The following is a 12,273-nucleotide window of genomic DNA, read 5'->3' on the forward strand; positions in this document are numbered from 1 at the left end:
CCGGTGTCACGGGGTCCCAGGGCGCTGCCCTGGATCTGCTCCCCCCGCAGCCAGGCAGGACTCTGGGGGTCTCCTCTCTGGGAGCAGCCTGTCTGCAGGACACACAGCTCTCCCGGCTCCACCTTCCTGGGGTGACCCCGGAGCCTCCAGCCTCCCCTGCCCCTCCGTGCGCTTCCCCCAGCGAGTCCACCAGACGGGGCTCCTGGGGGGGCCAGAGGGTCCTGCCCCCCGACTCTGCAGTCAGACGTGACTCTCAGCCAGCCAGTAAAACAGAAGGTTTATTAGACGACAGGAACATGGTCTAACACAGAGCTTGTAGGTGCGGAGAACAGGACCCCTCAGCTGGGTCCATTTTGGGGGACAGGGAGCCAGACAACCCCGTCTGCCCTTCACTCCTCATCCCCAGCCCCAAACTGAAACTCCCTCCAGCCCCCCAACCCCCTCCTCTGGGCTTTGTCCCTTTCCTGGGCCAGGAGGTCACCTGAGTCCTTTGTTCTCCAACCCTTTAGCTCTCACCTGGCAGGGGGGAAGGGCCCAGGCCATCAGTGGCCAGGAAACAGGGTGTCGGCCATTCTCTGTGTCCAGACCCCTGCACACACCTGCCCTCTAGGGCTCTGCAATGATCATACACCCTTACCCCACCCCCTAGAGACTTAAGAACTGCCTAGGGGAAACTGAGGCACCCCCACACTATTCAGAGGAAACATTAAGAACAGTCCCGCTTCGTCACACGGTGCTCTGGCAGAGACACCCAGGGAGGCTCCCCCAAGCGCCGGGCGCAGGCTCTCGGCAGACACAGGCAGCGGTGCTCTGGCAGTGAAACCTGGGGCGGCTCCCGCCAGCGATGGTGGAAGGAGGCAGCAGCTGCTGGGGTGTAGCTGAGGTGATGGGCAGATGTTAGCAGCTGCTGCAGGGGCGGGGGCGGGGTGAAATGGGATAATGAGCCCCCAGGCCGTCAGCCAGCCAAATCTCAGTGTTGGGCTGGTGCGGGGGCCCCCAGCAAGGCTTGGGGGAGCCCAGGGCTGGGCTAGCAGGGGCTGCGTGTTGGGAGTGAGGGGCACCGGCAGAGCGGGTTTGTTTTTGTAGGGTCTCCCTCATTTCCTGACCAGCAAAGGAGGCCGGGCAGGTGGGTTGGGGGGTGGGAACCCCATTTATTTAAACTCACAAGCCACATTAGATCTAAGAGCAACTGAAGAGCCGAACCCCAGAATGTCCTGACGGCTGGGGGGGCAGCCCCCCCCCCCAGTCCCTTGGGGAGGCAGATCCAGACCCTCCCTGGGTCAGAAATAACCCAGCCTGGGGGGGAGGGGCATGTGTGCTCCCACCATGGCAGGACAGAGAGGAGTGGAGACTAGTGGTTAGAGCTGGGGGGGGTGGGAGCCAGGACGCCTGGGTTCTATTGTGGGGGTCTCAAAGGAAGTTCCCAGCGGGGAGGTTAGCCGGGGACAGACACTCCAGCCTTGGGGGGCTCGGCTTGGGCTGCTCGGAGCCGGTAGGCCCTGGAGTCTTGTCCCCAGGGGGTGTCTGTGGGGCAGGGACGGGGGGCTGCGGTGGGGGGCAGGGCCAGGGCGGGGCCTGAGCTGGCTGCAGGGGGGCCGGAAACTTGTTGTCGTCCATCTCGTAAAGGAACCAGTCGTACGAACCCTTGGGGCTGTCCAGGTTCAGAGCTGGAGGAAGGAGACACGAGTCAAGGATGGAACCCAGGAGTCCTGGCTCCCAGCCCCCACCCCGAAACCAGGAGGCCCCGCTCCCCTTCCAGAGCCGGGGAGAGAACCCAGGAGTCCGGGCCCCACTCACCGAGGTCCTCGAGGGACCCGTCCTGCAGGCGCTGGTGTGCGAAGGACGACCCCTTGGCCCCCCGGCGGTAGGCGCAGTAGATCCCAGAGAAGAGGCAGAGAAGGAGGCCGGAGGCCGCGAGGAAAAGGCCCATGGCCTGGCCCCCCCCGGCCCCATGGTGCTCCTCAGGCCGGCCTGTGCGGGCAGGAGAGAGCGCTGGGACAGGACCCAGGCATCCGGCTCGCCCGCCCCTCCCACTCTGCTTCTGCACTCCCAGCCCCCCTGGACCCCCTCGCCCAGCACTGCCCCAGTCACTCTGCACTATGCCAATGCATTGACCCCCTTTCTGCCCCCCACAGCTCCCCTTCTGCACCCCGCCTGCCCCATGCACCCCCTCTCTGCCCCCCACAGCTCCCCAGCTGCCCCATGCACCCCCTCTCTGCCCCCACAGCTCCCCCATCTTCCCCCACCTGCCCCATGCACCCCCTTTCTGCCCCCACAGCTCCCCATCTGCCCCCACCTGCCCCATGCACCCCCTCTCTGCCCCCCACAGCTCACCTTCTGCACCCTACCTGCCTCATGCACCTCCTCTCTGCCCCCCACAGCTCCTGTCAGCCCCCCTCTCTCTGCACCCCCTTTCTGCCCCCCACAGCTCCCCCACATGCCCCCCATCTGCCCCATGCACCCCCTCTCTACCCCCACAGCTCCCCATCTTCCCCCCACCTGCCCCACGCACCCCCTCTCTGCCCCCACAGCTCCCCATCTTCCCCCCACCTGCCCCACGCACCCCCTCTCTGCCCCCACAGCTCCCCCATCTGCCCCCACCTGCCCCATGCACCCCCTATCTGCCCCCCACAGCTCCCCATCTTTCCCCCACCTGCCCCATGCACCCCCTTTCTGCCCCCACAGCTCCCCCATCTGCCCCCACCTGCCCCATGCACCCCTCTCTGCCCCCCACAGCTCACCTTCTGCACCCTACCTGCCTCATGCACCTCCTCTCTGCCCCCCACAGCTCCTGTCAGCCCCCCACTCTCTGCACCTCCTGTCTGCCCCCCACAGCTCCCCCACATGCCCCCCATCTGCCCCACACACCCCCTCTCTGCCCCCACAGCTCCCCCATCTTCCCCCCACCTGCCCCACACCCCCCCTCTCTGCCCCCACAGCTCCCCCATCTTCCCCCACCTGCCCCACGCACCCCCTCTCTGCCCCCACAGCTCCCCCATCTTCCCCCACCTGCCCCATGCACCCCCTATCTGCCCCCCACAGCTCCCCATCTTTCCCCCACCTGCCCCATGCACCCCCTTTCTGCCCCCACAGCTCCCCCATCTGCCCCCACCTGCCCCATGCACCCCTCTCTGCCCCCCACAGCTCACCTTCTGCACCCTACCTGCCTCATGCACCTCCTCTCTGCCCCCCACAGCTCCTGTCAGCCCCCCACTCTCTGCACCTCCTTTCTGCCCCCCACAGCTCCCCCACATGCCCCCCATCTGCCCCACACACCCCCTCTCTGCCCCCACAGCTCCCCCATCTTCCCCCCACCTGCCCCACACCCCCCCTCTCTGCCCCCACAGCTCCCCCATCTTCCCCCACCTGCCCCACGCACCCCCTCTCTGCCCCCACAGCTCCCCCATCTTCCCCCACCTGCCCCATGCACCCCCTCTCTGCCCCCCACAGCTCCCCATCTTCCCCCCACCTGCCCCATGCACCCCCTCTCTGCCACCCACAGCTCCCCCGTCTGCCCTCACCTACCCCATGCATCCTCTCTGCCCCCCACAGCTCCCTCGTCTGCCCCCACCTGCCCCATGCACCCCCTCTCTGCCCCCACAGCTCCCATCTGCCCCACTGCCCTGTGCACTCACCCTTCTGCCCCCCCACCTGCCCCATCCACCCCCTTTCTTCCCCCACTTCCCCATGTACCCCACTTCTGCACTCCCACACTCTCCTTGTACACCCTGTCCTCCTGCACCCCCATACCTCCCTCTGCACCCCCCTTTTATGCCCCTAAGCACACCGCCCACCTGCGCACTCCTTCCTCGCCCCCAAATACACCACCCTTGCTGCCCCACCCTAACCCCCAACTCCTTCCCCATGCACCCCCATTCCCCCAACCCCTGCCCCCCTCTGCCCCCCCCGTATGCCCTCTTTACCTCTTCGCTCCACCCGTTCCACCAGCAGAACCATCTTGACCCCCCCGCGCCCCGGCGCCCCCTGCCGGCCCGAATCTCCTGCTGCAGTCCCGGGGGTCCTCTGGGGGGCGCCGTCACCTGGGATCCCCCGGCCCAGTGTCGCCGTAGGGTGGGCCAGGCTGCTGGGGAGCAGGGAGGGGCTGGGGGGAGCAGAGCGCGGCCCTGTGGGGCCAGGGGAGGTGGGGGCAGCGGGGGACTCGGGGGACCATCCGGTGTCAGGAGAGGGGGGAGGGGAGAGGGGTCCCCTGCTAGCCGGGGGGGACCAAGGGGCAGGGGGGGACGGGGGCTGGGGGGCACCGGCAGCGAGACAAGCCCCGAGGGCCAGCAGGGCGGCCAGCAACAGCTGAGAGCCCCGGGGCCGCATCACTTGGTGCTGGGGGGATCTCCGGGAACCAGCACCTGCGAGGGGTGAGAAGGGGTTAAACTCGGGGGTTGGCCCCCCGTCCCGCGCCCCAGAGCCCAGCGCCCCCTGCCGGCCCCCGGCCCCACACCCCAGACCCCAGCGCCCCCTGCCGGCCCCCCGCCCCGCCCCCCAGAGCCCCCTGCCAGCTCCCTGCCCCGCCCCCCAGAGCCCCCTGCCGGCCCCCCCGCCCTGCACCCCAGCGCCCCCTGCTGGTCCCCCGCCCCCCAGAGCCCCCTGCCAGCCCCCTGCCCTGCGCCCGAGAGCCCAGCGCCCCCTGCCGGCCCCCCGCCCCGCCCCGCCCCCCAGAGCCCCCTGCCGGCCCCCCTGCCCTGCACCCCAGCGCCCCCTGCCAGCCCCTTGCTTACCCCCAACGCCCCCTAGCGCCATCCTGGGGTGTCGGCACCCTGCGAGCCCCGTGCCCCGGTGGGATGGGGACGATGCAGGCGTAACCATAGCTATGGCAGGGCCCCCCCCCGGGACTCCCCCCCTCCCGCTCCTGGTTACCAGACTCCGTTGTTGGCAACGTCTCCCCGGGGGCTGGGGTGGGACCTGCCACCCCAGAGCAAACAAACCCTCTTCCCGACCCCGGGCGCTAGGGGGCGCTGGGCTGCGGGGCGGGGGGGCTCAGTAGGGGGCGCTGGGGTTGGGGGTGCAGGGTGGGGGGCCAGCAGGGGGTGCTCTCCCCCAGCACACAGGGCTGCCCCAACACCCCAATTTAACCCCCAAATTTGGGGTACCTACCCCCCCTCTCCCCTTATCAACACCCCCAGGGCGGACTGGCACATTGCCCCTTTAAATACAAAGGGGGGGTAACAGCTGGCCATCAAAAGGCTGCGGGGGACACGGGGGATTTAAAGGTGTTCACCCCCCCTTCTCCCTTCCACCCAGGGCCTGACCCCTCTATGCTAGACTGGAGGCCAAAAAATCAAGCCCTGTCCCTTTAAATTCCCTTGGACAAAAATAATGGGGGGGTGGATTTAAAGGGGCAAACACCTCCCTAAAACCCACCCACCAGATCCCTGCTCTCTAGGGTTGGGCCCCAGCTCAGCTGGAATTGGGCGTTGTCCCTTTAAATACCTGGAGGGGGAGAGAGCTTATAAACAGCTCCAGACCCTCTGACGTCTAAAGGGGTACAGCCGGCTTCCGAAAACAGGGCACTGTCCCTTTAATTACCTGGGGATGGGGAGAAATCAGCCCTCCCCCCAGATATCTAAGGGGTGCACCCCTCCTCCCCGAACAGATTCACCCCCCATAGAAATCAGGGAACTGGCCTTTTAAATACTTGAGGGCAAAAATGTGGGGGGGTCCCATCTCCAGCCCCCCCACCCCAGCCAGGACCCCCCCACGGCAGCCCACATGGGGGTGGGGGGCGCTTCCTGTTACCCCATGTCTGACTCACCTGGGTGGGGGGCAGAGAGCAGGGGAAACTCCAGCTGGTGCTGGGAGGGAGAGATGCACAATGAGCCAGGACGGGGGGTGGGGGCAGCTCCTTCCTAGCAGCCCCCCCCCGGGATATGGGGGGGGGGATGACGCATGTGCCCCCAGTGGGGACGGGCGCTAGTAACAACTCAGCAATAACAGCTGTGGCTCGGCTGCGCCTTCTGGGGGGGATGGGGACGGACGACTGTTGACCGGTGGGGGGGCAGGGGGGGATGCTGCCCCCCCACCCTGCGTAAGCCCTCCCAGCAGCTGTCCCGAGCTCCCACATGGGACCCAACCCCGCAAAACCCTTCACAGGCCAGGCCAGCCCCCCCCCCCGCCCCGAGACCCCCAAAGGGCACAAACAACCTCAGGTGGGCAAGGGGTAGCCAGCACCGCCCAACCCCCTCCCCCAGCAGGGCTAGCTGAGCTGCAAATAGAACCCAGGAGTCCTGCCTCCCAGCCCCCCCCCGCTCCAGCCACTAGACTCCCCTCCCCTCCTCGAGCCAGAGAGAGAACCCAGGAGTCCTGGCTCCTGGCTGCCTGCTAGACCCTGTGTCCCAGACCACCTTTCACCCGGCTCCGTACAGCCCCTGGGAGAAGCCTCCATCCATGCAACGCCTTCTTGGGGGGCTGCTCGCTCTTGGGGGTCCAGCCCTGGGCCCCTCCACCTCCCAGGGCCGCAGCTCCGAGCCCCCAGCTCCTGGCTCTGCCGCAGGCCCCTCGGGGGTCCCCTCGCTCTGGCCCTTCATGGGGGTCCCAGCCTGGATGCTCCAGATGCAGCCAATCAGGGCTCTGGGGTAGCCAGGCTCCCCTTGGGGCTCGCTGCCCCGGCCAAGGAGCCTTCTTGGCTGTGGCCTTCCTGGGTCTCTGGGAGCATCCAGCCCCCCTGTTGTGCGTCCTGCAGGGGGGCTGCCCAGACGGGACCCCTGGGGAAGCCCGAGGGGCCCCACCCCACAGCCAGCCGGGACTCCAGCCAGCGGGTAATGCAGCAGGGTTAATCGCCGACAGGAACACAGCATAGGGCAGAGCTGGGGAGCACCGAGATCAGGGACTGCCAGCAAGGTCAGGGGGGGGATGCTCATGCCTAGTGCCCCCCAACCAAGTCCCAAACAGGAGACTGCCCAGTTCCGGCTGCCTGGCCCCAGACAAGCCTGTCGCCCCTTCTCTGGCCTGTGTCTCTTTCCCGGGGCAGCAGATCACTGCTCTGCGCCGACCCCTCCGGCGGGCTCCTTCCAGACGATGGGAGCAGCCACCAGGCACCAGCGTGTGGGCCGGTCTCTGTGCCCAGGCAGGCCGGCGGGAGTATCCCCCCTACCCTCTAGGGGTGGCTGCAACGCTCACACCCCCTGGTCCCACCACCTCCCTACTTGAGTAACGCACAGGAGAAACCGAGGCACACACAGAGTATTGAGAGAAAACATTAAGAACACGCCCTCTTCGCCACACCGGGCAAACGGGTAGAAACGATGGCAAAGAACAGAATCATTAGACACGGAGATAAACACGCTTTGTTGAGGGAGAGTCAACATGGCTTTTGGAAAGGAAAAATCACGCCTCGCCGCTCTATTAGACTTCCTCGAGGGGGTCGACACACGTGGACAAGGGGGAGGCAGAGTCCTTAGACTTTCACAAAGCCTGTGACAAGGTCCCTCACCCAAGGCTCTTCCACAAACTACGCTGTCATGGGATAAGGGCCGTCACCGATCAGTAACTGGGGAAAGACAGGCAATAAAGGGGAGGAACAAAGGGTCAGTTTTCAGACTGGAGAAAGGGGACTAGTGGGGTCCCCCGGGGGTCCGCACAGGGCCCAGCGCTGCTCAACGTGGGCATAAGCCAGCTGGGAAAGGGGAACCAGGGAGGCGGCCGAGTTTGCAGAGACACAAATGACTCGAGTCACTTAAGCGCAGAGCGTTACAAAGGGGCCACACAGACCGGGGGGGGACGGACAGACGGACGGGGCCTTGAAACTGTAGGTGAAACTCCACGTAACGCCCGCCGGGAAACATGGCTCCTGTTCGACGTACGACCTGACGGGGGCTTGGGACGAAGAAGGACTTTTGCAGAAGGTTTGGTCTCGCTACGGTTGGTAGAGGGCTTATGCCGGCAGCCCCTCGCTTCCCTGGTCCTTCTCGCATGACCCAAGAGCGGGAACACCCCAAGGGCGAAGGTGCGAACAATGGGATGGTTATTGGGGTGAACTTCCAGCAAGCAAGGATTCCAGCGTCCTTCCTCAGTGTCCCCCTTCCCAGCTCTGACGCCACAGAGCCTGGCCTGCGCCCCAGTCCCCATTCCCACCCCCACTTCCTGATTGACTGCAGACTACACAGTAAAACTTGAGTTCTGCTTAGCTTTACCATAACCCATCATTTTACTGAAATGTAACTAACCCTCCTAACATGATTATGTTATATACCAATTATGTCCCTCTGCCTTAATTCGTTTACACCCAGCAAAAATTAATTCTACAGCAGACAAACAATTAGAGACCCAGACAGAGATTAGACAAACCATACGAAAGAGGGGACGACGGCGAGAGAGCAGTCCAGAAGTGAGGATTTCACACCCCAGCCATTGAGAGGTGAATTCTTGCCAGACAGGACCCTCTCCAACGACGTGTCCTTTTCCATCCTCCAGGCTCGTCCCCGTCTCTGGAGGTGATGGGTGTGATCGGGACAGGATCCTCCTCCTAACAGCCCAATGGCCCCTGCTGCTTAGCCAGAGGCCTTAGCCTAAGACCAGGGCCTCAGCCGGTCAGCCTGAGAAAAGGCCCCGGGAGCAGGCAAACTGCGATGTTGATTCTGTCTTTTATACGTCTAGAACCAGCGAAGTGATAAGAACACACCTACGTGCTTAGGGTCTCGGCCTTTGCAGACAGGCCTGAAGAGCAATATCCTAACACTGGTATGTGCCTCAGTTTCCCCACATGCTGCGTGGTCACATAGTGGGAGAGGAAGAGACTGTTTGCTCATTGCACAGACCCAGGTATGACCCACAGCAGCTGGTTAGGGCCAGGCCCCCAACTCCCATGCCCAGGGAGGGGCCTAGAAGACAATGGTCCAACCCACTGCCCAGCCCCTTGGCACCCAGCAACTAACACCCCATGGGTGCCCCCAGGCAGGGAGCCAGCCAGATGCAAGCAGCTGGAGGACAAAGGGCTGGGAGGGGGCAGGGGGTTGCTCAGTGTGGGCCTGCTGGGGGCCCTAGGACTAAGGAGTGGGGTGGGGGGACCGCTCTGGGCTCAGGCCCAACCCAGCGGGCCTTGGCTGTAATTTCTGTTCCCAGCACTAACCCAGGACTCTCCACCCTGCACTCAGACCCCCGACAACCCCCTCCCCACCCCGCTTGCCAAGTCACTCCCAAGCCCAAAGCTCCCTCTGGGGCGGGGTCCATCTGCCCCCAGGGCACTCGCTGCAGGGGGCTCCTGGCCTGACCCCGGGGGGGGGGGGGAAGAGCTACAGGTTCAGGGGGTAGGTCCCAGGGGGCAGGGAGCCAAGGGACTCACCCTAGTGAAAGCGACCCCGAAGGGGCTGGGCGAGAGCACCGGGCCTGTGGATCGAGCTGGGTCTGAATTAGCTGTTCCCACTCAGACAAGAGATCTGAGAGTCCCGGTGGACACTTCTCAGGAAACCTGCCCCCCAGGAGCTAAGCTGATGCAGGACCCCTAGGAAAGGGAGAGGAACCGGGCAAGATCCTCACAGCGGTCGGTAAATCCAAACACCCCCCAGCCCCAGAAAGGCGTGGGCAGCTCTTGGCACGGGCTGGTGGCCATGATCTGGTAGAAAGTGGGAAAGGTGCAGAGATGGGCCACAAAAATGATACGGAAAAATGGAGCAGCTTGGATAGGAGATATTAACACCAGGGATTGTTCAGCTTGGGAAAGAGGACGGGGGGGGGTATGATCGAGGTCTATACGATCAGGACTGGTGTGTGGAGAAGGGTTATTCCCCCCCCCTTCACGTGACACAAGAACCTGCGGTCACGCCCTGAAATTAATGGGCAGCAGGTTTAAAAAAAAAAAACACCCAACACCCTGTCAACCTGGGGAACTCCCTGCCAGGGGATGTTGTGAAGGCCCAAAGTAGAACAGGGTTCAGAAGAGAATGAGGGAAGTTCATCGTGGGTCAGTCCATCAATGGCTATTAGCCAGGCTGGGCCAGGAGCCAGCCCCATGCTCTGGGTGTCCCTGAGCCTCTGACTGGCAGAAGCTGGGAGTGGGGGATGGATCACTCGATGATTGCCTCAAACCGGGCACCCCACAGGAGCCTGGGGGCCAGACAGCCCGAGGGGCTGGTCCAGCACGGCCATTCTCCTGCTCCTTTCCCGGCCCGCTGGACAGACAGACAGACTCCAGGAGGTGGAAAGCAGAGCGTTTAATGACGCAGTGACAGGGCGTCCCTGCAATATCCGAGGGGGGTCATCCCCCAAGCAGGAGGTGGCGTCTCTCCGGCCAGCAGGGGGTCAGCGGCGCCCCAGGACCACGGCCAGCCCCATGGCAGCCAGCAGCAGCAGGACGGAGACGCTCAGCAGCACGGTGACGACCACCATGCCCCCCGAGCGCCCGCTGGGGCCAGGCTCCATGGCGCGGAAGCTGCGGGGGAGACCTGGGGGGGAAAAGCCACAGGGGCAAAGAGGTGGGGCTTAGTCCTGCTGCACAAGGGAGGGGGCATGGCCAGACTAAGCCACACCTCCAGCTCTGGGAGCCAGCGCCCCCTGGAGGGGAAAGGCCCAGCGCCCCGTTCCCTTCCCCCCCCCAAACCGGTCTCACCTCTCGTCTCCAAAGGTCGGGACCAGTTTGTCACCATCACCGGGGTCACGGCTCGGCCGTACAGAGCAAACCGCACCCTGCGGGAATCAAGGCAGCTGGTTCTTATGAAACAGGAGGGAACCCAGGAGTCCTGGCTCATGACTCTTCCCCCGTTCTAGGCACTAGGCCTCGCTCCCCATTCCCCACCCCCACAATCTCTGCCTCCCCAGCCGCTCCTATACGCTCCCCACGCCCTGCAGCTACACCCCACAGATTCAACCCTCCCAGGCAGCACCCAAGGCCCCTCATCCTAGCTCCCCCACTCCTCCCCCCATCACCTGTAGCTCCGGCCAGGGAGCAGGTCCCGGGTGCAGGTGTCGTTCAAGCAGGCCAGGCCTGGCCCCACATCATAGGCAAATTCCCGTGGGAGGGGGGGCTCCTCAAACAGGGGGCTGCAGGGGGGCACCGGGAAGCCCTGGGGCACCTTGTAGGTGGCATTGTCCCCTGGGGGAGACAGCAACATGGAGTCATGCCCCAGGAGTCCTGGCTCCCCACCACCACCGCTCTAACCACTAGACCCTACTCCCCTCCCAGAGCCAGGGAGAGAGCCCAGGAGTCCTGGCTCCCACCCCCACCTTAACCACTAGGCCCCACTCTCCTCCTCAAGCTGGAGAGAGAGCCCAGGAGTCCTGGCTCCCAGCCCCCCTCGCTCTAACCACTAGAACCCATTCCCCTCCCCATACCTGAGGGCTGTACGTGCACCTGGATCGTGGCCGATGCCCGAGGCACCTGGCTGGGGTCCACGGTCGCCTGCCGCCAGCGCTCGAAGAGGCAGAACGCGGGGCGCACACGCAGGACAGTGGAGAGGCGGGAGGATTCGGAGTACAACCTCACAGGGTAATCTGGGGGGCAGGACATGGGGGCAGTGAGAGCCTGCCCCAAGCAGCCCAACTCCTCCCCAAGCCAGGGAGAGAACCCAGGAGTCCTGGCCAGGGCTCAGCTGAGGCCAGTCCCTCCTCTCTGCCCCCAGCTGCATGGGGATGGGGTGGGGGGGGTGCTGGGGGGCCCCAGACTAACTCACCCAGAGGAGGCAGCAAGGCAGCCCCCAGACTCAGCCAGAGAAGATGGAAAAGGACCCCCAAGCACTGGCTCCCCATAGCTGCCCCAGCTACAGCTGCTGGGAGCCACCCTGGGCAGGGGGATAAATGACTCCTGCCCCCATCAGGGGCAGCTGGAAGGGGCGGGGCCCCCAGGGCTGAGATTTAAAGGGGAAGGGACACACACAGGGCATGCGATCCTGCTGTGTGTGCCCCGGGGGGGCTCATTCCCCCTACCCCAACCCCCTGCCCCAGATCCCCCTGTGTGTGTCCCCGGGGGGCTCATTCCCCCCTCCCCCAACCCCCTGCCCCCCATCCCTCTGTCTGTACCCTGGGATACTGATCTGCCATCCCCACTCCCCTGTCTGTCCCTGCAAGGGGGGGTTAATCCCCCATCTCCCCTCCCCAAACTCCCCAGCAGCTGGCAGCCCCCCCCCCGCCCCGGCAGCTCCATGTCCCTGGCTGCTGCGTGGCTCCATTAATTTAATGAAACAATTTTCCCGTCTGCCCCCCCCCCCGCCCCCTGCTCTCCAGTCCCAATTAGCCACCTGGGGGTGAACGCCGGGCGATTGATATCTGGCTTGTCCGCCTGGTGCTGCCCGCCAGCCCCCCCTTCCCGGCCTGGCCCCTCCGCCCCACTCTGGC

General features: G+C 64.9%; 2 protein-coding genes across 2 annotated transcripts; both read right to left on the bottom strand.

The window, feature by feature from the left end:
- Positions 1–347: 347 nt before the first annotated feature.
- Positions 348–4,144, bottom strand: GFY (golgi associated olfactory signaling regulator). The gene is made up of 3 exons (XM_084612234.1): positions 3,924–4,144; positions 1,798–1,971; positions 348–1,667 (listed from the first exon to the last, which is right to left on the bottom strand). The coding sequence occupies exons 1-3, from the start codon at positions 3,955–3,957 to the stop codon at positions 1,411–1,413; spliced, it is 465 nt and encodes a 154-aa protein (XP_084468360.1). The 5' UTR covers positions 3,958–4,144; the 3' UTR covers positions 348–1,410.
- A 6,101-nt stretch (positions 4,145–10,245) lies between these two features.
- LOC311511788 (uncharacterized protein) lies at positions 10,246–11,689 on the bottom strand (the record flags this gene model as incomplete). Its single annotated transcript, XM_084612648.1, has 5 exons — positions 11,613–11,689; positions 11,275–11,433; positions 10,870–11,035; positions 10,553–10,629; positions 10,246–10,388 (listed from the first exon to the last, which is right to left on the bottom strand). The coding sequence occupies exons 1-5, from the start codon at positions 11,686–11,688 to the stop codon at positions 10,246–10,248; spliced, it is 621 nt and encodes a 206-aa protein (XP_084468774.1). The 5' UTR covers position 11,689.
- Positions 11,690–12,273: the final 584 nt, after the last annotated feature.

Source organism: Lepidochelys olivacea, assembly GCF_965140295.1.
Source record: "Lepidochelys olivacea isolate rLepOli2 genome assembly, chromosome: 23".
Lineage (NCBI taxonomy): Eukaryota > Metazoa > Chordata > Testudines > Cheloniidae > Lepidochelys > Lepidochelys olivacea.